Consider the following 27,796-nt stretch of genomic DNA (forward strand, 5'->3'; position numbering starts at 1 on the left):
TGGAGATTATAAACTAGGGGTGCCTGATAACAAGCACCTGAGAAGTGGTGAGGGTTGGGGGACAGAGCTATGACATCATATAAAGTGGTCAGAGAAGGCCTCCCTTAGAGGCCTTCTAAACACAGACATGAAGGAGGTCAGGGCCCGTATAATTATGTGGGTGAAAAGCTGGCTGGCTGGAAAGGACACCAAGTACAGAACATGTTTGAGGAAGAGAGGGGAAGCCAGAGGGCCTGAGGTGAATGAACAAGGGTGGCAGGAGTAGGAGTTGAAATCACAAAGACATAAAGGCAGAAGAGGCAAAGGATCAGAATGTGAAAGGCCTTGGAGGTGAGGTCAAGCACTTATCCTCTTGACCTCTCTAGTGGGAAAGGAAGCTCCTAGAGGGATGTGAGCAGAAGAGCTGTATGATGCTACCTCTGTTTTACCAGGATCACACTGACCACTGGGTTGAGAATGGGGGCAGAAGGAAGCCAGAGAACACTTTAGATAGAGGCCACTGCAATAATCCAGCCAAGGTAGCAGAAAGGCTAGTGCAGACGGGGAAGGGAGAAGTGATCAAATTTCAGGCATAAAGACAGAGCTAAAAGAACTTTCAGACAGACTGTGTACAGGATGTAGAAAAAAATCGAAAGGAGATGTCAAGAATATAGTTGTGTGTAATAAGATGGAAGACAAAGTAGGAAGAACAGATTTATGAAGGAAGGTAGGAAGTGTGGCTTTGGAAATGTTTATATTTGAGATGTGTCTTACATAGGCAAATGGAGAAAAGCAGATAACTAGAAACATGAGACTGGACTTAGAGGAAAGGACTGGGCTAAAGATGAGAATATTTAGGAATCATCTCACAAAAGACAATTTTGAAAACAAGACAATAGGGAAGATATACAAAGGTAGTGAATGTAGATAAAGGAGGGAAGTCTAAGGGCTAAAATTTGGGACACTCTAAAGAGGGGGAAGACTCTCCAAGGAGACTAAGTAAAAAGGACCATGAACTAAGGAAAAAGCAGGTGAGCATGGTATCCTGAAAACCAAGGAAAGAAAGTATTGAAAGGAAGAAGGAGTGTCAACTTCTCAGGAGATTCAATGAGAGGAAGACTAAAAATTGGCTGATGGTAAAAAGGTTCAGGTACTGAACTGAATAGTATCTAATTAAGACCATATACACTTCTTCTTAGAAATTAGTTTTTAGGAGCTATGCCATACTAACTACATGTCTAGCAAGTAAGACTTCTTATTATATCAGAAATTTACACCAGTCTTTTGTATCAGATACATCTGCTTACACATATGATGATACATGTGCTAAATCCACCATCTTAGCCTTGTAAAGCAATGATATAAGAATTTTAATTCTTTATAATTCTATCTTCCCCTTTATACCTATTTGCTGGATGATCAATAATATGTACTGAATGAAACAATAATAATAAAGCTACTTCATAGACTTCAGTCAGAAATGCAAACAGGAAATTGAGAGGCTTACTTTTGCACAAGAGCAATTAATTGCAAACAGGAAGTAGAGATAAGCAGTTAAGCAATTATATCTGCATACAAAGGTCAACAACCAGCCTTGCCTGTTCACTGAAGATCAAACTGAGTGCCTAGTATGGTAATCATGTATAGGTAATTTAGGAAAGTGAATATATTACCTAAATTCTAATAAAGCTCGTAAGTGAAATTCATCACTTTTACTTTCTACATCGATTTAGCACAGCGCGTAGAGAAGAAGCTCAGTCAGCAGTAAAGACAAGAATGAATGGTGTGCATGCCCAAGGCTACCACAAATGGCTATGTCCTACACTACTCCAGAGGGCGCTATTTACTAGGCTACCATGTCATGAGACGTGTAGTGCAGACATGCCCAACCACCTGGGCAGCCCTGGGGAGCATCAGCCAGCATCTGACTTTTATCCTAAGGCTGAAAAGCAATCACAGTAATGGCATATATATGCTAAATATTCTTTGAGATCAACATAAACTGAAACAGGCCTAAAAAACAGTTATTAAATGCCTACCTACAGGTTTGATTTTTAACTAGTGCTATATGTGAATATGTTTTCAGCATCTGATTATAAGCTGCTAAAAGGCAAGGGTTGAGCACGCAAATGTTATATACCAGAAGCAGTAAATGCTTTTTTTTTTTTTTTTTTTTTTTTTTTTTTTTTACTGCTGACTCTTACGTGATGACTTTGCAAACTTAGAGAAATCTGTAACAAGAGGCTTCAAAAATGCTGACTCAGTATTAATGCTCTCTCAAAGTACTGATGGAGAGCAGTGGGAGAAAGGAAGAAACAAAACGCCATCATATCCAGAGTACCGCTTGGTTCTCTCAATAAGTCCATGACAGGCAGTGGAGGCATTATTACCCTATTGTAAGGGAAAAAACCCTCAACATGAGTATGTCTAGAAATTCATGCTATAGTCCCACAACCTGAGCACAGAACCAGAGATTGGTTCAAATCCCATTTCTGACACTTCTATCTGTGGCCTTAGACAAGCTCTTAACATTACTGAGCTTTAGCTATTTCATCTACAAAGAGAAGTATGTACCCATCTTGCTTCTAATTCACTGATATAGTCAAAAACTTACAATACCTAGAATATAGCTGGTGCTAAATTAATTACCAAATTGTGAGGTTCTTTGGGGCCTTAATTATGAAAACAAGTACAAAACTACTCAGCACTGTGACTAACACAGTTAGTCACAGTTCCCTTGTTACTAAATGTCCCCAAAATGCTATCCTCACTTTCCTGTCTTTTAAATTTTTAAAATGAGTCTTTGTCCCCCTTCCTCATTTCAGATTCCTTTCAAGCACATGTGGCCCCTTCTCTAATGAGTCTTAGGAGGTTTAGCCCTATTTCCATGAAATCACCTAGTTTTCTAATGCAAAGGCAAGCTGAACCTAATTTTTAAATCAGGACAAATTCTAACTTACAATGGAAATTCATTTGCTTTCTTATTCCCATAAGACATATTAAGCATAAGTCTCTAAGTTCTCCTTCTTTCTAAAACCCATGTCCTCACTTTAATATATTTTTTAATGATCCTGTAAAAAAATGCTTCAAAACTTGCAACCCTACTTTATTTTCACCATTCAGACTAATAAGATCAATTCACTACAAGGCACACATTAGATTTGTTTGCACTGAAGAACGATTAACTGGACATTTAAATCCAGCATTCCCAGACTTATGGTAACCCACATGTACATGGAGCTCCACCAGCTGACTTCCCTCCTCAGACTCCTCTCTACAACTTCTTCCTCCTAGTGTAAAAGTAGAGCCATTGGGCCAGTGTAATAACACAGCCCAGATTCTAAAGACAGATTCAGGGCACTAACAGTGGCTTTTAGGGATTAATGGAACAGGGCTTTTGCCTTTATTGGGGGATGAGGGGATGAGGGGTGTAAGTGAAATGTCCAATAAGCTCAGTTACATTTCAATGAGGAATAAATGAATGTGTGGTGGGCAAGGTGTTTATTTAGCCTGTGGTAAGAGAGAGGCTGTGCTTGGATGTAGAAGAGTTTGCAAATCTAGTGGTTCACAATTCGAGTGCTAAGGAAAAAAAAAATCCAAATTTTAAAGGGCTTTTTTTTTTCAAACAGCAAAGTGAAACAGTAGGTCGTTTCTGCAATTACATCTAGCCCTAGCAATTGACATTTTTATTAATTGCTAAAAAATAGCAGTATCATATTTATACTACACACTTATTCACTAGAAACATAGTGATGTCAGGATTTATATAGCTAGAGATATGAAAATGAACACAGAGATGAGGTCTCTCTGTAAGCATGCATAAGTTTTAAATAACAGTTAGCAAAGATGTTTTCCATCCAAATAATTTTAATTTTTAAATCAAAAAAATTCCTGATTCATTCAAAAAAATGCCTGATTTAGCTAAATTAATATAATAATAATAACCATGTCAATGCTAAAATTAGATAAATATTTATTGAAGTGATAGCATAACAAAAATCCACTGAGGTATATATTCTTAGTATCATTCCATTCTTATAGATAAGAACATCTTATCTTAGATGTTCTAAGAACAGGTATCTAAGAACAGGTAGATCTAGAATTCGAACTTAGATCAGCCTAACCACAAAGTTTCAGGTCTTTCTTAAACACGTAAAATTCCAAATAATTATACATAACTGTAATAAAATAGTCTCATAGGGCAAACATGAAATTAAGTAAGGAAATCTTGCTTACATAGGGGTTAAGACTGCTGATTTCTACTCCTCGTTCAACTATTAACTAGCTGAATGATCTTGTAATGAAACTAAACTTTCTGGTCCTCAGTTTCTTCAGAAGTAGAATGAGAAATTTAGCTAAGTACACATTTCCCAAATTTATTTCCCAATGTGTCTTTGGGTCACAGGAGAGACAGGTATCATCCTTCTGTTAACCAGGGCCTCTCTGTTTCATACTTTGAACCTTGCATTTAAATATTTCACTAAAAAAAAAAAAAGAGAGAGAGAGAGAGAGTATGGTGGATCATGCTTGTAATCTTCACATTTTGGGAGGTCAAGGTAGGAGGATCACTTGAGGCCAGGACTTTGAAACCAGCCTAGGCAACAGAGTAAGACCCTGTCTTAACAAAAAAATTAAAAATTAGCTGGGCATGGTGGTGGCTGCCTGTAGTCCCAGCTACCTGGGAGGCTGAGGCATTAGGATCACTTGAGCCCTGGAGTTCGAGGCTGCTGTGAGCTATGACTACACCACTGAACTGCAGCCCAGGCAACAGAATGAGACTCTATCTCAAAACAAACAAACAAACAAACAAACAAACAAACACAAAAACTCCCCCCAGAAAAACTAACAACAACAACAAAACCCACTGTTGTTAACAAATAGTTTGGAAGTTACTGAAATCAACCACCTTTATATTTTCAAACTCTTTCAATATTCTATGGTTCTATTAAATATTTATGTTTTTCTCAATAACATTGTCTCCTTCAGTATTGCTTAAAATTGGCTCTTTTGAAACATGAACCTAAATGATGTGTTTTCAAGGAAGTGAAACAACCAAACTATTTTTTACATTTTTTTCATTAAGATATCACAAAATTAATTGAGGTTAGGGAATGCTTCATTAAAGTGTAACGACTTTAGGTACACTTATTTTTAAAAGAAACAATACATAGTTTTGTATCTATGTATCCTTGTAATCTGGCTTAAATATTTTATAAAACATCTTCTTGAATTAAGTACAACATTTCTTCCTAACAATGTATGAAAGCTTTAAGTATTATGAGAATAACTTTTAGGATGGCAAGTAAAGAATATGTGTGCAAACCTAAACATAAAATTATACATATTGCAAAGTATTTAAGGGGAGCCTGTGGGTGCCAATGGAGTTATCCTTCTTAATCCAAAATAATATAAAGTCTAGGGACAAGAAGTGTAAGTCTGGGGAAGATGAGATGCTCAGTTCACCAAGCATAGTGAGGTAGGGAAAGGGAACAAAGTCTGTGGTAAGATCATAAAGCCTGGCACTCACACAAATACCACTTACTATATGCCAGACAGTGATAAGAGCTTGACAGATACTAACTCACTTAATCCCCACAACAACTCTAGGTAGGCACTGACACAGAGTATACGTAACTTGAACAGTCACAGAGCTGGGAGGTGACAGAGCTGGGTTTGAATCCAGGCACTACGGATATAAAGGGGTGTGCTTTGTGAAATCCATGTTCAAGGGGAAGTCAGAGGACTAAGGTGAGACTTTAAGTGCTGAGAAATATTTGGAGACATAACAAAGATGTACGATAATCTATAATGCTAGAAATAAAAGATGTAAATGCCTTGAAAACAAATCCTAAAACAAAGACTAAAGAAAAACAAAGAATTTTTGGAAGAAGAAGCTGGAATGACATCATCTTTGTTTTTGAATCTATAGAAACTGGAAGAGGCCTGTAAAAGAAAAAAACGTTTTACTTCTGAGAAATTAAAGGGAAAACTAAAGTCGATAGCTTGAATTAGAACTTAGGGGCTGACCTGTAGTAGACTTCTGGGAAACAGTAACAGCCAATTATAATTGAATGAAATCAGAGAAAAGGGATCACCAGGTAATTCCTGCACCTTGTTAGCTGATGCATTTTATCAATGAGAAAATGAGGCATAGGGAGTTGAAGTGATTTGCTCCAAGACTATTTCAGCTGGTTAGTGGCAGGTCCATCATTCCTTTCAACATACTACCTGATTTGTTTTTAGCCTTAATGTTTCTTCCAGGTGCAATGCTGTATTATGATTCTATTAGAATGCTGGTGAAAAAAGGACATCTAAGGAGTCCAAAGGGAGTTAAAGCTATCTATGATAAACACAGATTAATTTTTTGTAATTCTGCAGCTGTATACCATATTAAAAGATGTGTATGCCTGAGTCTGTCCTAAATTGTTGATGAGAAAGAAGCAGCTAGAAAGTAGTGGTCTTCGGTGTATGAAACATCTTCTATTTTCAAATGGAGAGGAACTGTCAGTAAGAAACCTCAGTACAGGAGTGGAGTAGTTTGCTTTTTAGGCATAAATACAATGATTTTGATTCTCCACACAGAGGAGTAAGTTTAAGAAACTGAAAACATTCTATTTTATTCCATTTTCCACAGAAAATACAGAATGGATATCTCTAGTACATTCCCATCAGCATTATGTGGTCTCCACAAAACCTTACTCCCTCAAGTCTGAAGACATTTAAAAATAATTATGGGAGAAGATGAGGGAAACTTTCCCAACAGTTAAATAGGGGTAGTCATGGAAGGGACAAACATCACGCCTCTCGGGTTATTACCTCTGTCCCACTGCCAAATATGATGTCAGAAAGCAGAAGTGAGCTCTGGGTCAAGGACAAAATGAGAAGCACATTAAGGGATTGCTTTATTTAAAGGTTAGTAGGAAAAGGTCAGTTATTATGTGATCTACAGGGTTGTTTAGAGTAGAAAAACTCATATCCATTGCTGAAGAATAACTGTCAAATGTATTAGTGTACACAAACTTATTAAATTTTAATACAGCCAACAGAAATCAAGTTGCAAAAGCAACACTAACATGCTGCAGAAGTCATCAACTTCTTCATTGTTATTCAGTAGGAAATAGACGACAAACAAAGAAGGGCAGGGGGATATGGTACAGAGAATCCACAATGGCATCCAGGAGACCAGAGTTCTGGGCCTAGTTCAGCACTTTCCAGCTGTGAGTGGCAAAGACAGACTGCTCCAAGCTTCTTAATCTGTAAGGCCAGCAGCTGGAGTGGTCTCTCAGTCTTTTCCAAAAGTAAAATTATATGACTATTTAGAGCAGAAAATAATCACAGAAAAAAATCAAACATTCTTCAAAGTCAAGAATTTAGCAATAGAGATTTATATGACCAATTATCAGACATATGAAGCAAATGATTAACCCTTAAGAACAATCAAGATAGAGAAAATCACAGAGAACTATTCGTTAAATTAACTACTATGACTAAAATATACCTACTATAAAAGCTCCCCCCCAAAAAAAAAGTGAAATGTGACCAACAAACATCAATAAAAGGTGACCAATAAAATATCAATAGATGTGTGATATACTAGGATATTTTACATAAAATTCCTAAATCCATTCCCTTTTCATCATGCTTTTTTCTACAGTCACAACATTATTCAAATTAAAAAGTAGTCAATTCACATATTATTTATATGAGAAGAATGTAAAAGCATGCATATTTAAGGAAGAAAAATGTTTTGTGAAACAGACCTGCTATATTTTAAAGAAAAAAGAAACACATGTAGAGATGGAAGCTTCATTATGTTAATGAAAGAAATCATTCTGGATATTGAAATACTCACAAAAATAAAACTAGTTGTTTTAAAATGTTCAGGAATTCATCATATGGTGGGAAGTTAAATCACACAATAACAAAAGTTGAGGTTATCTCTTATTTTGACACAGAGGTGTTTTTAAAGGGTAGCAGGAGGAAACCCTGATTAGACTAATCAAGATATTCCCTTTGAAGTCATGTAACATATAGTTTGAGTAAGAAATGCATTGATAGAATGAAAACCAACAAGGGCTTTGAGATCACCTAGAATAACCTCTTCATGAATTACAGGAAGACACTGTTAGAACTGGCACAATCTCTCAGGATTCCTGATTCATAGTAGTTCTGTACTCTCACTGCTTTTAGATAATAGTTTTCACTAATGCTATTATTTTCATCCTTCTTTTCCTGTTAAGCTCGGGAAAAAAAGGGTAATTTTAGTTCAGTAATGTCAAGACGATCCTAAACAAAACAACTATACTTTTACTTGGAAACAAAACAAATGTCAAACAACTCACATGAGTCAAATGAAAAGTGGAATTCAGGTGCTAAGAAAGTACATCAAACAAAGTAAGAAAGAGTTTATATAAATTCTAGAAATTGAATTTTTTATTTTTCTATTATAAATTATTTTAATTGTTTCTGATTTACACGTGAAGGGCAAATATGAAGTAAGTGCTGAATACATCAGCAAATCTTTGACATTTCTTACCAGGAATGACTGTTAAATTAAGCAGAAAAAAAAGAACACAATTCCTGTAACAATGACTATCATTATCCAGAGTACACTACTATATACCAATAAATATTATCTTTTCTGTTTACTAAATATAAACATATATATCCATCCATTTGCAGAAGGTTCAGCGAATATATGTATATAGATCAGTTTTAGTGGTAATAAATGATATTTTTTGGTCACTGAGTTCCTACTACATCTCAGGTACTATGTGAGGAGCTTTTCAACATTATCTCAAGTCTCACAGTGCTGTAAAGTAGAAATTATTTCAGTCACTTGCACAGAAGTTTAAATGAGGAGGAGCATGTTAGGTAACTTGTGAGCAGGATTACAGAGTATGTCTGTTTCATTCTAAAGCCAATGATCTTCTCACTAGGTGACAAAGCATTACCCTTAAAACATGCCCATTACACATAAAATGCAGTTGTTATGTGAAAGAATCTAGAACACAAGCATGAATCCATGCTTCAGTTTTACTTTATATGAAAATATTCAGATTTTGTCAGTAGCATGATGAATACTTGACAGTTTTAGCATTAGGCCTTGATCAATTAAGCATAAACTCAAAATCTGCTCCAAAAAATACTTACCTTTACATTAAATTTTTATTCAAAATCATGGTCATACTGCCCCTGAAAATAATGTACTCTATCTAACAAATATAGTAACATTGTCTCCAATTGACGTCTACTGGACAGACTTTTGGTACTGTGCTCCCAGAGTCCTTTGACCAATCAGAATGCATATTTTGTTAAAACCCTTCCTCTCTTTGCCTTTACCATTCTAAACTGCATAATTATCCATAGTAAGTCAACTCCTAAACCTCCGAAGGTCTATCCTCAAAAAGGTCATGTCTATTTCTATCATAATTTTACCACTGGTCCCTTTCTGGAAATGAGCATTTGTCGTGACACCTAGACATCACTAAATCTAACATAAAGCCCTCAAGTTGGTAAGCGTTCTCCACACAGTCCCCATATGAATGGAAGTGTTACTATTACCCCTACTGTCCTAATTCCTCAGATTCAATCCAACCACACATAAACCACCTCTGACAAATCCTTTCCTCGTCTTCAAAACTAGCATTCCCTGGTCACCCTTAGTCAGCAGATAATTATTTCTATGACCCCTGGCTAACTCTCAATGATTCTTATTTTTTCTGTGGAACCTAAATCTATTAGCCAAATCAACTGTTTCTTGTTATCACCAATCTTACAAATCCCTTCATACTTGACTCCCCACAATTTTCTTCTCTTTCTTGAACTATCTCTCGAACGATCACCCACTCCCCCTCCATTTCATCTCACTCTAATCATAGAAAACAAAAGAGGTGTCCAGGTCATCACAAGTCCTCATGCAAGTGTAATCTTGGTTCCTACAGTGCTGTTTAAAGAAAATAACTACAGAACTGAGACTAAATTTCATCTCCACTACTTTTAAGGAAAGGTTTGCCACCTTTTAGATACCATCCCAAGGAAATTATTATCTAGCTGAAAAAGTTCAACTCAAAAATAGTGAGTTATCTACCCACTGCTGAAGCAATTCAGTTTGTCCCTGGACAATACCACCACTGGTCTCAATTTGGTGATTCATCAAATTAACAGAAACTCAGTATGCTCCCTTCCATAACTGTATCATCCTGGACATGATCCTTGCTACAGAAGGGGGACTTGTGTAATGGTTGGAAGCCATGCTGTCTCTTTGTCCTCAGCAATGTATCTGATGTTTAAAGAGGTGAAAGAAGTAATTTGTTTCATCACTGCCATCAACCTGACACCAGTGACTTGATGCTAAGAGCAACTGGACAATACTGAATGAATATGCTTTGTGCAGTACTTATTTCAGGGTAAATGCTAATAAAAATTCTAAAAATATTTTAAAATATTTGAATCAACATAATGTGTCAACCTTAATGCCTATTCTTCCATGTATAGAAGAAATGTTTTATTACAATTTTTGACGTCTAACTGACCCACTCCACCATCACTGTCCTAAATTTCTAATGTTTTACTGTATTAATTTCTGAAGAACCACTCAGGTCTACATTCAAATGCAAACATACTCAAAACCTACATGCAAAATATTGTTTATATGAAGTCACCTATATCCAGTTAGTGCAGGTAGTTATAATCTGCATTTATGGTACATCATTCTGTAGTCACCCAAAAATGATAGGACAATGATTAATGCACCCAAAGTTATATGTGCAAGTTGGTCAACATTAAGAACATGTGGTCACATCTAGCAGAGATGAGCAGAGGTGGAAACTGGGGACCTTCAAGGTACAGTACTAGGACAACCTAATATCCCGGTTTGTCTGGAACAGTCCTGGATTAAATGTACTGTGGTAGTATAATTAGTAACAGCATCCCTGTTTACTTTCAAAAGGGTACCAGTTTGAAGGATAAATTGTACTATCATCCAATTTGGTACCCATAATTAATAAGTGGGTTCTACTCATGATCCAAGAATTGGCTAGGTTGGTAAAGAGCTAAAACATAGCTAAGGGTCACTAGGAAGCTAGCAAAAATCATAACTGAGACAAAAAAGGACAGATTGTGAAAATAAAACCACTCTCCTTATAGGCCATTTATAAAAGACCTACATATGAATTGGCATTTAACCTACTGCCTGTGGACATCTGACAGTTAAGTTGTATTTCATATTATTTATAATTATATGCCTTAATTAATTCTGGAAGTTGACCTTCCCTGATAATTACTGAAAATTTTTATTTTGAATCAATAATTAGCATTATATCTTACTACAGTAACCCTGGTAATAGTGAACTCACCCACAGTATTCTCATACTGGGAATTTGAGAGCTATCCATAACCTAAACTAATGGAAAATTAAGTTTCCAGGTCATGATGATGTTAGGATAAATACCGCTTTGGCCAGGCGCAGAGGCTCACACCTGTAATTCCAGCATTTTGGGGGGTCAAGGAGGGAGGAACACTTGAGGCCAGGAGTTCAAGACCATCTTAGACAACATAGTGAGCCTCTACACAAAATAAAATTTAGCAGGGCATGGTGGTATGCACCTCATTAGCACACTATATTAAAACATTATTGTCCCAGCTACTCAGGAAGCTAAGGTGGGAGGGTCGCTTGAGCCCAGGAATTCAAGGTTACAGTCAGCTATGATTGCATCACTACATTCCAGGTGGGTGACAAGGCAAGACCCTGTCTCTAAAAATAATAAAATAAAATAAATAAAATAAAATAGAATAAGTGTTGTTTTGATAATTAAAAAAAATTAAGAATGTTAAAATAATATTGGTAAGTATGTTTTTCCCCTTTAGTAGCTTTTCATGAGAATTTTTTTTTTCAAATTGGTAGACCATCACAAGTTTATGATCACCATATTAAAATTTAAAAAATAACACACCAACTATCTTGACTTTCACAGACTTTACTGGGTATATTATGGGCATTTATAAATATGTTGATGGCTACTAAATAGAAGGAATTTAACATCAGAAAAGATATCAAATAGTCAATACTCTAAAAACCTGAGGATCCTTTTTAAAACAAGGTCCACAAAGGTAACATAACAAAGCTCAAATAAAATGGCATATTTCAAAGAAATGAATTTTATATAACTTAGACTGTAAAGGCAAAACAAAAGTGTTTTAAAAATTATTTTAGTAAAAATAAAGTGGAGGCTCCTCTGTTACGCAAATAGTTTTGTCAATTTTTAACTTTCCTCAAATAAGTATAATCTGGAATCTAAAAGCAGGATTTGATAAAAATACACAGAAAAGCCCATTATACTTTGCAGCCAGACCACTCAAAAATCACATTTGACATAAAAAAGAAACACATTACAATGAAAGGATTATACAAAATAAAGTATCTTACAATTCTATGATCATATTAATGTTTAGCAATACGAATTTGCCATGAGAGGCACACAAATGAGTTGTCAAATATTTAGATAAGAAATTATGAGAAGACTTACATATAGGGTGAGACAGGCTAAACAGCACAATTACAGATGTTATAAATTATAACCATGATCACTAGGAAGCCTATCAAAATCAAAGTAAGAGTTGACAATAATTTGATTGTAAGGTGATTTGTATGGAATAAAAAGGTAAGATTTTGAACAATTGCATATGTGATTATTTACTCTTAAGTTGTCATACTGGGCTATACTGTGCCTTTCTCTATTTCTAGGACAATAAAACTAGGAAAAATTGGAAAGCAACCTTAATTTTTCCTTAAAAAAATAATTGTGTAAAAGTATCTCTAAGACCTACCAACTTTTAAGGTGATAGACTGAGATTCAATTAATATTTTATTGGTATTAAACAAAATCAAACTGAATGAAATAATCATTAAGTAGCTAATACAAACAGGCACTGGGACAGATGTTAAGATTGCCTTCAATAAGTTTTAGATACAGGCATTTCCCTCAAGGAATTTTCAGGATAGCTGGGAGAGAGAAGATACTACCTAATAAACATTAAATAAAACAGGCTTAAGTATTCAAATGCACTGGGAACTAGGGGAAGAGAAAGACCTTGCTATTTGAGGAGTCAAGAAAATCTTTCCAGAGGACACAGGACCTGAGCCTGCTCTTGAGTGCTGTATAGAATTCACAGTGGTGGGGAAAAACAAAACAAAACAAAACAAAACCAGAAGGTAAAAACAAAACAGAAGGCATACCACAGGTAGACTGAATTACTCTGATGTATCTCAAGTTAGAGAAACAAAGACAATCAAGGTACATTAAAAGAACAATATATTGACTTCTCTCTGGAAAAGAACAGGGTTTGTGGCAGGGATTGATGGTAGCTATGGTAGGACACAAAGGTAACAACCTGTAGAAAAGTCATTAACAAATCTAGATTTTGTGTTTGACATGGTTTGACTGTATGCCCACCCAAATCTCACTGTGAATTTCCACGTGTTGTGGGAGGGACCCTGTTGTGGGAGGGACCTGGTGGGAGATAACTGAATCATGGGGGCAGGTCTTTCTCGTGCTGTTCTCATGATAATGAGTAAATCTCACAAGATCTGATGGTTTAAAAATGAGAGATTTCCTGCACAAGCTCTCTCTTTGCCTGCTGCCATCCACGTAAAATGTGACTTGCTCCTCCTTGCCTTCCACCATGATTGTGAGGCCTTCCCAGCCATGTGGAACCATAAGTCCATTAAACCTACTTCCTTTGTAAATTGCCCAGTCTCGGGTATGTCTTTATTAGCAGCATGAAAACAAACAAATACAGTGTTAGAATGCAGGCCAAAAAATTTATTTAAAAGACCCAGCTATAACAATAGCTTAAATATGATAAAAGCTTATTTCTTTGGATATAAGCAATTTGAGGTAACATGGCTTGTACACAACATTGGGACTCAATGGCCCTTCTGTCTTGTTGCTCTGCCATACCCGATATATCATCTCTGTCCCATGGTTAGAATGGCATCTTTAGCTACTGCCATCCTAAGTGTATTGGCAGGAAGGGGAAAGGGAAGCAAGGAAGACATTAAATTTTTTAGTTGCATGATCTGAAAGTAACACATGCTACTTTTGCTTATACCCCATTGACAAAAACTTAGTCACCCAGCCATATATAGTGACAGAGGAAACTTAAGAAATTTAGTCTTCAGCTGAGTGGCCATGTGTACCACTTAGAAAAAACAGAAACTAGAGGAATGAAGGTTGAGATAAAATAGTGTATGATCAACTCAATCCTACAGAATAGTGTGTTATAATGTCCTCTAATGAAAACTATCAAAATCCTTTGCCCTGTTTAACTCTATTTGATATCTCAAAATAAAAAAAAAATTGTGATTAAAAACATATGAAAGCAATTTTAGAAAAAAAATTTGATTCTCAAAGTTACATGCTATAAAATGGGCACTGTGTTACCATGATGAACAATGCATCCCATTCCTTTTCTTGATTCAAGCTTTTTTATTTGATATTGTGTGAAAGACAGACTGGAAGCTGTTGACTTTCTCTATCAAGGCTATTGCACTCCTTTGCTTTTCCACATTCTTGCTTCAGTATCTCATTGCTCAACCCTACCTGATTCATCATGAATTATGACACACCCTATGAACCTTGTGCCACCCTGCTTTGAGAATCACTACTATGAGGAATGGATAGTCACTGAGGCTTTCTAACTGGAAGTAACAAATAGTGCACACATTCTACAGGCCCAAGCTCACAATTATTGGAAGACAAAAGTAGCTAGGTTAGAAAAAAGAAGGTAAGTGACTCCCATAGACTTCCAGTGGTCTGTAATTTTATGTCCTTTGACCCAACAGGGAAATGGATCAAAGACACAGAGTTAACACCACAGGATCAACTGAAAGAAAAAGAAATAGGTAGAGAATGGAATCTGACTATGCTCGTTAGTCATGATACAGGCAGTTAAAGCCACAGAAGAATCTCACAAGGCGGTGCTTGTAAGTTGAAGGAAGAAACCCATCCGGGTCCTGAGATGGTATACTGTGCTGATTGAGAGCTTGAGGCCCAGAATCAGTTCCTTGCACTTAATTCCAGCAGCTGCATTTACTAAGGCTCTTATCATAAGTACTTGCCAAGCTTCAGCTTCTTTATGTATAACTGTGCTAATATGGTAGCTACTAGCCACAAGGGGCAACTGAGCACATGAAATACAGTCAGACTGAAATGTGTCTTAAGTACAAAATAAACATCAGAATTAAAAGACTTCGTAAAAAGAGAATGCAAAATATGTTACTAATAATTTTTATATTGATTATATGTTGAAAATATTTTGGAAAGTTGAAGTTATGAAATACATTATTAAAAATAATTTCACCTGTTTCTTTTAAAATTTGTAAGTGTCTCTTAGAAAATTTAAAATTATACATGTAGCTCATACTATGTATGTACTGGACAGATCTCCATCTCTAACTTTGGGAATAACAACAGTACCTATACCTCAAAAGATTGCTCAACAGAGCATATAAACCTTTAGTATATTGTTAGGCATGTAGTAAAGGTCCAAAGAATGCTAATTACCATTCTTTAGCACTTGGAGTTAGAAGGGAAGGGCTAACCTAGGTGCTTTATTCCAGGGTGAGGCAAGGGCTTATGGCTGCACACTGCAGCATCAAGCAGGAATCAGAGTTGCTAGGGGAGCTGTGGCAGTCCCACAGAAATGCAAGGAAGGAGCAGGAGGCAAAAGATTACAAGCTATATGCCTTAGTTAAGCCAAAAGGGAGGTCCAAAATGTCTTTTTAAATGGTAGTCAAACGCCATCATGAAATTTTATTTGGTCCTATGCTAAAATCAGTTGTTTAAATTGTCTTCTTAGATAGCCCAAATATATAAAATAATTTAGTATGCCAAAATTCTTCTAACTAGAAAAAAAGTAAAATTTTCAGGCCAGATTTGTGAGGTAATAATATTTTGTTATTTTTATGTGTTCTACAATAAATACTGTTTGATGAGAATTCTGAAGAAAGAGATGGAAGGAAGAAGAAGAAAATAATTCTGGGGTTCATCCTTCACTAGAGGACCAACAGGAACTGAGGTCTTATGTAAATTGAATTTCATTGAGGGGTATTAGAAGGATTTCAAGATTGTTTTAAAATGATTACAGTATCTCTAACACAGTACTTGAAAGCAATTTCTAAAGCTAAACTTTTGAAACAAGGTCATGTGGGGAAAGACAAAATAAAAACTATGCATTCACTTTAAAAATATTAACTAGCTCTTCAAACATTCTAATTTTTAACTTTACCCAACTAACTTCACTAGCTGTAGCATGCCTTCTTTATAGGTTGCATGATGTTGAGGGAATAATTTGATGCTTATAGACATTGTGTCAATTAGAAACTTGTTTGAAAGCATTAGTGGAGAATATTAGGATAAATTCCTATTCAAGAATATTTTAATCAATGGTTTATGGCCACCTTCCCTGCCTCATAAGACACTGGGCTCTGGAACCAGACTGCCTGGCCTTGAGTAATATTTTAATTGAAGGACCATGGCCTTAGAACCAAGAACTCCAGGCTGTGGATACCCTATGTCTACGACCCTGGGCAAGCTCTGTAAACCTTTCCATGTCTCAATTTTCTCATCTATTACATGGATATCCAAAGAACACCTATCTCCCAGAGTTACTGTTTAGTTCATTCATTGCTTAAAACAGAACCTGAAATATTAGCTTCTATCTAAAAATGGTTTAAATTTCTTTACAGTGTACAAAAGAATAAAGGCATATTTGAGGCCAATGAATATTACATTGTTTTGACACATGATCCTTTAACTTACAATGTCTTCATTTCTCCAACTGAAATGATATTTGCCTAGTGTTTTCTCATTAACATGTTGAAACATACTAAGAAATTGTCATAAAGACAGCCTGAGCTTTCTAGAAACCCTAGAAAGCTTTGACAAAGAGGTATATAACAAAATACCCCCAAATAGTTTAGGGTTGCCAATGAGAGGGAGAAAAACTCACTGAAAATCCCTGCAACATTTTTCTGATTTAAATGTCAGAAAGCAATCTAAAGTTGCATATTATTTGGGAAATGTAAAATCCAAATTATGCACACTTTGTTGGTAGTTCCATGAACTGTTAAAAAGTCAATCACTCAAACATGAAATGAAAATGTATTTACATTTCAATGATTCTCAACCATCAAAGAAATTATTACTTTGACATGGGACTCTTGAGCAAAGCCCACCCTTGCATGTATTTGGCTATTTACTTCTAGTTTTCTAATATATAATAGCTCATATTTCCCATTTTTAATTTTTCATTTTCTTCTTTCTAATTGATATACTGATAGTGCAAAATACGTTCATGAAAACAAAATTGATTTTCCTTCAAAGTAAAACTCACTTGCAATTTAGAAAAGGTAAGCAGGGGACAGCTGTGGTTAGGAGGAACTATCTGCACACTCTGTCACAGTATAGCCCTCTCAGTCTTTACTTACATGCACAAAAGAGGAACTGCAAGCTATATTATCCAAATTAATACAGTTTTTACAAGGTGTCTATACTTCTAATCACCAAAACCATACACTAGAATCAAAAATTGACATAACAGATACATAACAATACCGGTCCCAATAGTAACAATTACAGCAATAACAACAAAAATTTACTACTCAGTGGGCATATCTGTGCTGTGGCTGCAGCATTTCACTCTATCTGAGTGACAGGTACGACACTAACACCACTGAATAAGAAAGCTGAGATTTAAAGAGGTGGCTATCCTGCTGAGTGGTACATCGGTAGAAAGTGGCAGACACAAAATGCTAATCTAGAGATTGACGATTTTAATGTGGACACCACGCTGGATAGGGTGAAAATAAAGTTACTGCTGCACTGTCATTAGGTGATACACCTCAGGTGACCTGCACAGCAGAGATTAAATCACACTTCCTATTCTCACCTCTTCTTATTCCTGTCATTTTTTTTTAGGATAAACTGGCTGAACCAGAAGTTTGAAAATAAACTGAGAATTCTAAACAGGCTACAGAGGAGGAAAAAAGTCTGTAAGTTGGCTCATTGGTCTATAAATTGGCTCACTGCCACCATGTCCTTAATAAACTAAGCTATCCAGCCACAAATTATTTTGTAAGGGGCTAAAATTATCTTATGTATTTTTAACATTTCCTCAATTCAGAGTCTCAACTGGAATGGATATTTTATATCAATAATGCAGGCAATTTAATGTCTAGCTTTCACCTGCATTTGATATATATTTAATAAATATTACCAGCTTATCTCCTGAAGAAGGCAAAGCAGTAGTTGAGATTAAGCTAAGGTCTACCTTTGAAGGAGTTGGCCTTTAATGTTTAAAACATAAGAAAGAGAATTCAAATGAATAATTTCTGTTCCATGCTTGATTATCTGAGAATCTCTTATTCACCACATGGTATCCAAGTATCCAATCAAATTTTACCTTTTAAAATTAAATGAAAAATATGTAACTAGGATTTTAAAGAGGATGCTGAATATCTACAAATGTCTGTGAGCAAAGCTGAGTTCTGAAAATTGCAGCCTGATTATAATGCTTTGTAAGACAGAATCAGATTATGCTTCTTAACAAAGACTAAAGCAAACATGCATATTACTTCGAGAAAACAGAAAGGGAAACACAAACTATCCTTTGTTTGAAATGAAAACAAATGTCTGCATGTCATTTCAAAAATATTCTTCATCAGCAATATAGGATGTATGATTCTGAGAGCAATTAAAAGAACCAGGTGTAACAAATGCATACCACCAGATGGCATCTTAAATCAGATAGCACAGAGATTGTGAGAGTTAATAACTGCATTTCTGGGAATCAGGTTCATGAATTCCAAGTATATCTTTTCATATTAAAATGTCTGACATGAATCACAAAATCCAGAGAAAACTAACAATAATACTATATTGAATATAACAAAAATGTATGAATCTGAAAAGAAAGGCAGTGAAATAAAATGGTGATCTTGACATCTATTTATATAAAGATAAATAAGTCATTACAAATGGAGCCATAAGAGCAAAAGAAAACTTGGTTAATCATTTGAGGCTTCCCTTATTTCTATCGAAAATGTTTCTTCCTACTACTCTTTATATTAAAATACAATGTGGTTTTATAAAAATTTCTGAAAAACACTTGATTATCTCATGGATAAGATTTTTTTTCTATCATCATATAATCAGTATAATCCTACTTTCTCAAAATACATTTTGCTATAAACGTTATTTTCATATGATGAAAGCAGTCTGAAAGTGAAACTTCTTAAGAGTGTGTTAACTCTTTTAGACATAGTTTTACATATATGTATATAGCTTGCTACATAGACCTTTTAGGTTTTAATACGAGGAAAAGAACACTGAACTCTTTTGAAGGCTTTTCCCTAACTCCTCAACAGACTGACGTAGGTATCAAACCATTCCATGGACTTTCATGTTACTTCATAAGGCAATGCACACTGATGCTGCTGGCAAGGCAGACAAAATACAGAAGAACAAGCTATATGACCTCCAAGTCAAACACAAGCCAGGACTGAACTGCCGGAAGGCCTTCTCTCGGTAATATATTTTCCATTAGCGAGGTGTGGAACTAAAAGCTTTTAGTTTATATTTTTAAATAACATTACACTTTATATACCAAGACAGCAACTTTACAAAATAGTAAAGTAGTTGCATCAAAATTTATATTCTTTTTCTTTTATAAATCCACTAATTAAACCACAGATTCTTCTGTAAGAAACAACTTCCAAACAGACTTGTGTATTTGTCAAGTATCTCATGTTTCTGTGTCCAAAACACTCCACTAAGAAGACAGAAATCAATAAAATCAACAAATTCAGGAAAACAGAACAGACTAAAAAGATAACTGCTATGGAAGTGGTTACACTTACACAAAGAAACACACACATATATAAACACATACTCCAGAGGTTTTCGTATATTTCCATTATGTTATTATCATAATTTACTATATACAAATCAGCAGTGCATTTATACTAAAATTGTTTTTAAATAGAATAATATCCACAAAGCAATGATGCAAGTTTACGTCCTCAGACGTTTAACCTTTAGTAGGGTAACAGTATGAAACAAAAATATTATTCAGGACAATACAGTTAATGTCATGTTATATACGGTTACTTCCAGATTAAATGATTTCTTAAACCTATAAAATTAACCTCCACCCCCAAATAAAACAGAAATAGACATAGTTGAACTGCTTGAGATTTAATACCAATTCTGGCACTATCTAGCTGCGTAACCATAGTAAGATACACAATTTCACTGAGCTTTAGTTTCCTCATTTGTAGAATGGAGCTGATAACATGCTTTTTTCACAGGGTTGTGTGAACACAAGAGTTAAAAAGCACAGTGTTTATGATAGTAAACAGAAAAAAAAAAAAAAACTCCACAAGAACCTAACAAATGTTAGCTTTAAAACAAAAACAACTCAGTTTATCCCCCGCAAAACTATAAAAAATTATGATCTACTGTCACCATAGTGTTACGCACAAAAAGAAAGCATTTTCGCTAAAATGAACATGAAATTTTCACTCTGGATCAGTGAAAACTTTGTCATGGGTCAGAACCAGTCAGTGACTGGTATTTCGGACTGCCCATTACAGTCCATACATGTTACCGACTCAGAAAGAGAATAAAATCAATGAAGTCTGAAATTATTATGAACACTTCAATGAGAAGTTGGAATATGGATAAGATCAGAAACACTAGTATAAAAATGAGTATAACATAGATGAGATTGAAAACGTGAGTATTACCCGGGTAGACAAAGGAAAACATCTACAATTTTTTCTTTAATGAACTTAATACTCCTTCTTTATCTGGTGGCATTTCAGTATTACCTGAAACACCACTTCTCTTAAAGCCATGATAGTATTGATGTTAATATATTTTAGCCTTCTCCAAAAGAATTAAGAGTATTATTACTGCCAAAGATTGTTTTCAAATTTTAAGAATAACAATCTTGCGGATGTTTACCTTCCTGTGAAAACAACAGACATTGCTTTACCAAAGGTGCTTAAATATGTCATTATTTGTGAAAAGTACCAATTCATGAGAAGATAAAAGGGATATGTTAAAAGGGATATGTATACTGTGTCTTAAAGTAAAATAGTTGTTCATGTAATTATGACGTAATTGTAATGACTGTCAAATGTTTCCCACAGATAGTGCTACATGTTTATTGATGTTAATAGAGTATTACTGATTCGTATACACAAATACTGAATTACTATGGTTCAGCTATTCTTAATAGAATACTGTATGCATTACCACTCAGCTCACTGAAACCTGATTTTGAGCCCCTGGCTTACATTTTTTTTTTTGATACACTGTCCCAGTAGTAACTTTCTATAGTAAACTCCCTAAGAACTTCTAAAGAAAATAACTATGAATGTTTTTTTCTGGGAAAAACTATATACATAAACTCAATGTCCCAAATATGCCAAGCATTTTGTTTCATTCTGCCTGCTTGTGTTATAGAAACACACTTTTATTTAAAATATAATAAATTATAATCAACAGTCAAAATAATTTATTCCTTCTTTCTTGAGGACCTTTTACATCACTATTCTTTGTATGTTGTCTTCAGTCATGAGCAGGAAAACATTCTAGTCACGGGAACTGAAAGCCCAAGACTTTAACCCTACAATGCAGAAGTAGAATAGTGTATACAATATAGTATAATAGCCAAGCATAGGCTATGTAGATAAATGTCTGTTTAAAGCAAAGTCTTCAGCTTACCTGCTACGAGATTTCAGTCAAAGTTCTTAAACCAATGGATCCCACAGTGTGGTCCCAGATCAAGAGCATCATCATTATCTGGGAACTCAGATACTCAAATTCTCAGGCCCTACTCCAGACCTACTAAATCAGAAACTCTGGAGGTAGAACTCAGCAATCTGTATTTTGTGAAGCCCTGCAGGTGATTCTGATCTATGGCTAAGTTTGGAAACACTGACTCCACCTCTGAGTCTCCCTTTTCACATTTGTAAAATGGGTTTCCAAGAACAACCTTGCAAGACCAGAGGTAAACAGATCAAAGGACTTTGGCTCTCATGCAGTCACCTTTTATGATATAATCACTTTTTTAACCAAGGGCTGAAATTAAGGAGTATAAGGACATCAAAATGATGTGTGGCTGCCACAGGCTGGGACTGAAATGTGCTGACTTGCCAACAGTGGGCCGGGTACCAAAATAGTCTCTGGCTGCAGGACAGGCCCTAAAGATTTGGCCACTAAAATCACAAGTGGGCAAAATGCCCCAGACGAAATATTTTATCTCCATATAAAGTAAGGCCACACTGCTTCATAGTGACAAATGACAGCATGAGGCGAATAAACACTGATCTTTTAGGTCCCAGAAGACACCGATTCCTATTCCTGCTTAACTCTCCTCAGAGTGCAGGCACAGGGAATTCTCCTAATTGACGTCAGCTGCTATAAGGGAAGGACTGCCATGACCTTAAACTTGGCCACCAGTCCACTCTCACATCCAGGAACAAAGCCAGAGGGTTCTCCTGGCAACTGCCTGACATGCTAAATGGCAGGCCCAGGCACTAAGGGAATCCTTTGCTGCCCCAGGGACAAATCCCCCACTGCAGGAAACAGACAAACCAGAGAGATTAGCAGTTTGCCCAGCTGATGCTGGCCTATCCCCTCTGCCCAGAGAGCAGAAAATGAGTTCTAAATCGTTGTATTAAAAAACCTAAGCTCCGGTCTGTTTTTGCATTACAAATGAGTGGAATGTTCTCTGCTAAGTGAAAGGGAAAACAGGAAAATATGAGAACTTCAGGGAGAAATGTAAATTGGATCCCTGCACAAATCATCTTACTGTCTTGAAGAAGACTTGAAGAGATATTAACGTTTTAAATACAAACTATTCAGATGTTTTAAAATCAACTTGAACACTCAATTTATAAAAGGTCTTGTAATAAAAATGGGATTCAATCCCCCTACCCTGCCATGGCTCCCTTGAACAAGTATGAAAGTTTCCTAATCATCCCCCCTCCTAAAAATTCCTCCTCACCTCATCCTACTCATCTCATCCAGGACACTATTCCAGCCACAAACATGATTATGTAACTCTCCTGCTCAAAGATCCCCTCGACTCCCATTCCTTATAGAATGGTACCAGAATAAGTGCTGGCTATAGAGTTAATATTTAACCCTGGCCTTCCAGCCTCAGTCTCACCCTCCCATTTCCACCTCACCTCTCATACCCTTCTGAAACCCCGTCATCTCACAGCAAACCTCAAAGAACATGACTAGCCACTTTACAAAAAATACCAGTGGCTTCCATATCCACAACAGGTAGGACAGTTATTTAACAGTTTCTTTAACTCAAAGATGAAATGTAATAATCAATGAGCACTGTCAAGGAAACAGTCATTTAGACGATAGGAACATCTTTGTTCCTATAATTTTTTGGTTTTAAATTAGCTATATCCACTTGGATACTTCCTAATTTGCTTGAACAAACTTAGGTTATATCCTTTAATTTAGTCAACAATTTAATGTACTTATGCTTGGTTAGATACTTTTTCCTGTTATATTCTGAGCCCCTGGAGGGCAATAACCAGGTCTTATTCACATGTGTATGATACATACCACCTGTACCAGGTAAATGTACAATAAACATTTCATTAAATTGAATTACCAAAATGTGTTGCCTCACTGATTTGGGGCCACACTTGTTTTCAACGTTCCATTTGTGTGTTTTCAAGAACACAAAGATAAATTCAATTTCATTTTTGGGGAAAAAATTTCAAAGACGAAAAATACTTTTCTTTACAAAATGTCTGCAACACAGAAATAGTCTTCAAATTAAAAATCTGAAACAGCTACCAGTCTAGTCAGCCATGTTAGATCAGAAAAAAATAATGGAACTTGCCTCATGGCTCCCTTGTTTGGACAAATTTCATCTCTACTCCTATGAAGATGGTATGCTCACCTATCTAAATCCACATGCTAAATCCACTTTGTGAGGGCAAGTCCACACTCCTTTACTCCCTCTCCAGATGGACAGATGGCAGGGAGTCAGGAAACTAGGCAGCTTCCTGGTCCTTCTGACTTCTCCAAAATAAAACATAATAAATTTTCAGGGGAAAAAAATCCTAAATGAACACAAACCTTTCATTGCCTTATGAACATTTGATGAGAAAGTCTTTGTTCATTTTAACTTCAAAGAAATGCTAAATGAATGAAGGAATATCTAGATTTCCAAAAACTAGGGCATTAATTCCTCAGTTTTTCTTAAATGGGGGCAAACCATGGCAAATGTTAGTACAACTCCTCTCTAAACATCTGAGAGTGAAACATTTTTATTAATAAAAAGTAGGAGGGAAGGACTAGAGGAAAATCTAGTAGTGGCTTTTTAATTATAAAATATTGATCACTTCTTTTGAGAGTTTACATATCTACTACACTTAATTCTGAATTCCACAGAAGTTATCGGTCAGTAACTTAGAGTAAGTCTCTGGCCTGACTTACTCACCACTGGTCCAATATTGAGTTAATACTTCTCGAGCCAATTCCTCCTCTACCTGGCCCTAAACATAGTTATTATTTCTGAATTACAAATAAGAAAAAATAGCATTGCAAGACAAAACTAAAATGTAAATAATGTCAATCTCTCTGGAATGGGAATCATTCAAGATATTTTGATAAAGAAAGGTGTAATCTGATACTCAAAAGACCTTATCTCTTTCTTAACAGTCCAATTCAAATATTCATTTGAAGACCAATAATTTTAAAAGAAATTAGCCATCACTAATATATATGAAATACTTTTAGATGCCCCCTTTATATCAAAAAGAACAATATTCTATGTCTAAATCAGAATAATATTTAAGAGGAAAATATTTTTAGCTTCTTCAAAAATGAAAACTTGCAAATTAAGCAAACTCCATAAAGAGTAGATCCAACGTCTCTAGTATTAGAAGCTGTATACTATACAATTGTTTTTTTCTTTTTTCAAGATGGAGTCTCACTCTGTCGCCCAGGCTGGAGTGCAGGGGCACAATCTCAGCTCACTGCAACCTTTGCCTCCCAGATTCAAGAGATTCTCCTGCCTCAGCCACCAAGTAGCTGGGATTATAGGTGCCCACCACCACACTCAGCTAATTTTTGTATTTTTAGTAGAGACGTAATTTTACTATGTTGGCCAGGCTGGTCGCAAACTCCTGACCTCAAGGGATCCATCCTTCTCGGCCTCCCAAAGTGCTGGGATTATAGGCGTGAGCCACCGTGTCCAGTCCATACACAATTTTTGGACGATATTTCATTTTTACGGCCTAAGAGAAGCACACTTACACAAAATATGTATCTGATCATAAGAAGTAACAAAACCAAAACAAACACACAAACCAAAAAAAGGCCGGGAGTGGTGGCTTACACCTGTAATCCCAGCACTTTGGGAGGCTGAGGCGGGCAGATCACCTGAGGTCAGGAGTTCAAGACCAGCCTTGCCAACGTGGTACACCATCTCTACAAAAATACAAAAACTAGCCAGGCATGATGGCAGGTGTCTGTAATCCCAGCTACTCAGGAGGCTGAGGTAGGAGAATTGCATGAACCCAGGAGGCGGAGGTTGCAGTGAGCTGAGATTATGCCATTGCATTCCAGTCTGGCGACAAGAGCAAAACTCTGTCTCAAAAAAAAAATGTTATTTTGTAGGGACAAAATGCTATGGGCAAAAGAGAAAACAATGTGTCCTTCTTCCGAAAGTTCAGTGGTTCTCAAACTTTAATGTGCATCAGAATCACACATAAGGCTGGATAAGACACAGATTGTTGGGTCTCACCCCAGGTAATCTGATTCAGTAGGCTGGAGTGGGGCCTGGGAATGCATATTTTAACAAGTTTCAAATGGTGATGATGACACTATCAGTCTGGGGATCACACTTTGAAAACCACTGTTTTAACTTAGACCCTTACTCAACCATTGTGGAAGTCTCGGGATATTTTGTCTAATCTTTCCCAATGAATATCCTGTGTTCTTTGTGCCTCTTAGTATTTCTATTTACAAACAATATAACTTCAGAAATCATCATCATCTCTAAGTCGCACGCCACTTTTTAGAGCATTGCAATCTTATAGATATTTAACACATGAAAATATGTATATATATGTATAATATACTTACTCCTCGAATGTATAGATTTGACAGTAAAAGATGATGATAAGTAAGGAATTTGAAGACTCAGTGGTAACTAGGACTTTTGATTTGATGCTATAAACAACAAAATGTGTATGCGAGTGGGCAATCTCCCTCCTCAGGACTTACCTGTGACTGGCGCATCAATATCCAGCAAGTTTTTTTCCTGTCGAAGAATTGATGCACCCTCTGTTATTATTCTCAATGCAACACTCTCTTCCAGTCTTCCCTCCTTCATAAGATGTGCCTTTAAGATATCCACACGAGGTTTTCCATCATTATCAAACACTTCTTTTGCTGTAAGCCGGTGACTTGGAGGAAATGGAACAGCTGAAAGAAAAAAGGTCCAATTATGACATTAGCCAAAACTCAACAACAAACCATTCAATAATAACCACCAAATATCCATCCTCATAACAAACCACCTAATATAGTATTTTTAGGGTGGCTGAATTAAAATATGATCAAGGGCTATCTATCAAAAATTAAGAACTGCATCCTTTCTTTGATTCTAGATATAATGTGATTGCTTAAAATTGATAGTTCTTGTTCATCCGGTACTATCTCTTGCATCTATAATATCCTGATTGAGTTAAAAAGAAAAGGAATGAAAAGAAGTTTTCAGTTCAACAATAATTAATTTTGTGAAAGAAAATCATTCCTATATATGCAACCATAACCAACTTGTGCAAAGATGGGTCTCCACTAGAGAACGGGCTCCTCTACTGGGATTAGAGGCACAGGAAAAGATCTACCCAACCAGATTCGCTGCTCTAACTAGAGTCGCATCTGAGATAACTGATCTACTCACTATTTAAGAAAACAGCAGGAATCTGAAAGCAAAAAGGCAAAAGTGCACTGAATACTGATAAGGAAATCAGGATTTGCAGGTGAGTGTGTATGCTCATACTGAAGGGACCTCCTTAAAAGTGAAGGGTCAGGTTGTCAGGGAGGAGACACAGGTATTTTTAAAAATGACACAATGACAAAGTCCAATGATTGCTTAGGCTTGGAAGCAATCATTCTCTCTTCCACTCACTCACATCTTCTTAACAGCAAGAAGCTCTCTTGTAGCTACTGCCTTCTTCTACATTTGTGAGTACATTTATTCACTCATTCAGCCAGAGGACATTCACTAAACTCCTCTAGCTTGCCCTGCTTCCAAAGGTCTATGGTCAGAGACGGTATCACAAAGGTTAAATTTGCAGCAAATGGCCAGTAAGCCATTTAAAGTCTCATTATTTCTCTGTTTCACATGATGGTTCATTCACTGGACAACTCATCCCTGCCAGATATTAGAAGTATCTGCCAAGGAGCATAAACATCATCCCATGTATCTTTCATGTGCCATGCACATTATGAAACAGACATACAGCATCTCCATTGGATGGCTCCTCTCTCAGGAAAAGCACTTGATGTTACGGAATAAACTTGGCCCTCTCCTTTCCTAAAAGTGTCTCTCCAGGAAGCAAGACTTACAGGAGACCTATGCCAAAACATTTTGTGTAATCTAACGGCATAGGTTTATAATCCTGAGTGAAATTATAACTATTTAAGAGAAAAGAAAAACTGGGAAATGAACTTGTACACATGGATGCAAGGATGATTTT

The 27,796-nt window shown here is 36.1% G+C and overlaps 1 protein-coding gene across 2 annotated transcripts in view; it reads right to left on the reverse strand.

The window, feature by feature from the left end:
- PPP3CA (protein phosphatase 3 catalytic subunit alpha) overlaps nucleotides 1-27,796 on the reverse strand; it is a 337,690-nt gene that overhangs the window by 141,856 nt on the left and 168,038 nt on the right. For both annotated transcript variants that reach the window (XM_030915107.1, XM_030915109.1), the window contains exon 2: nucleotides 26,316-26,516. In XM_030915107.1, the coding sequence (XP_030770967.1) occupies nucleotides 26,316-26,516 (201 nt within the window). The remainder of the gene's footprint in view (nucleotides 1-26,315; nucleotides 26,517-27,796) is intronic.

This window comes from Rhinopithecus roxellana, chromosome 2 (genome assembly GCF_007565055.1).
Source record: "Rhinopithecus roxellana isolate Shanxi Qingling chromosome 2, ASM756505v1, whole genome shotgun sequence".
Lineage (NCBI taxonomy): Eukaryota > Metazoa > Chordata > Mammalia > Primates > Cercopithecidae > Rhinopithecus > Rhinopithecus roxellana.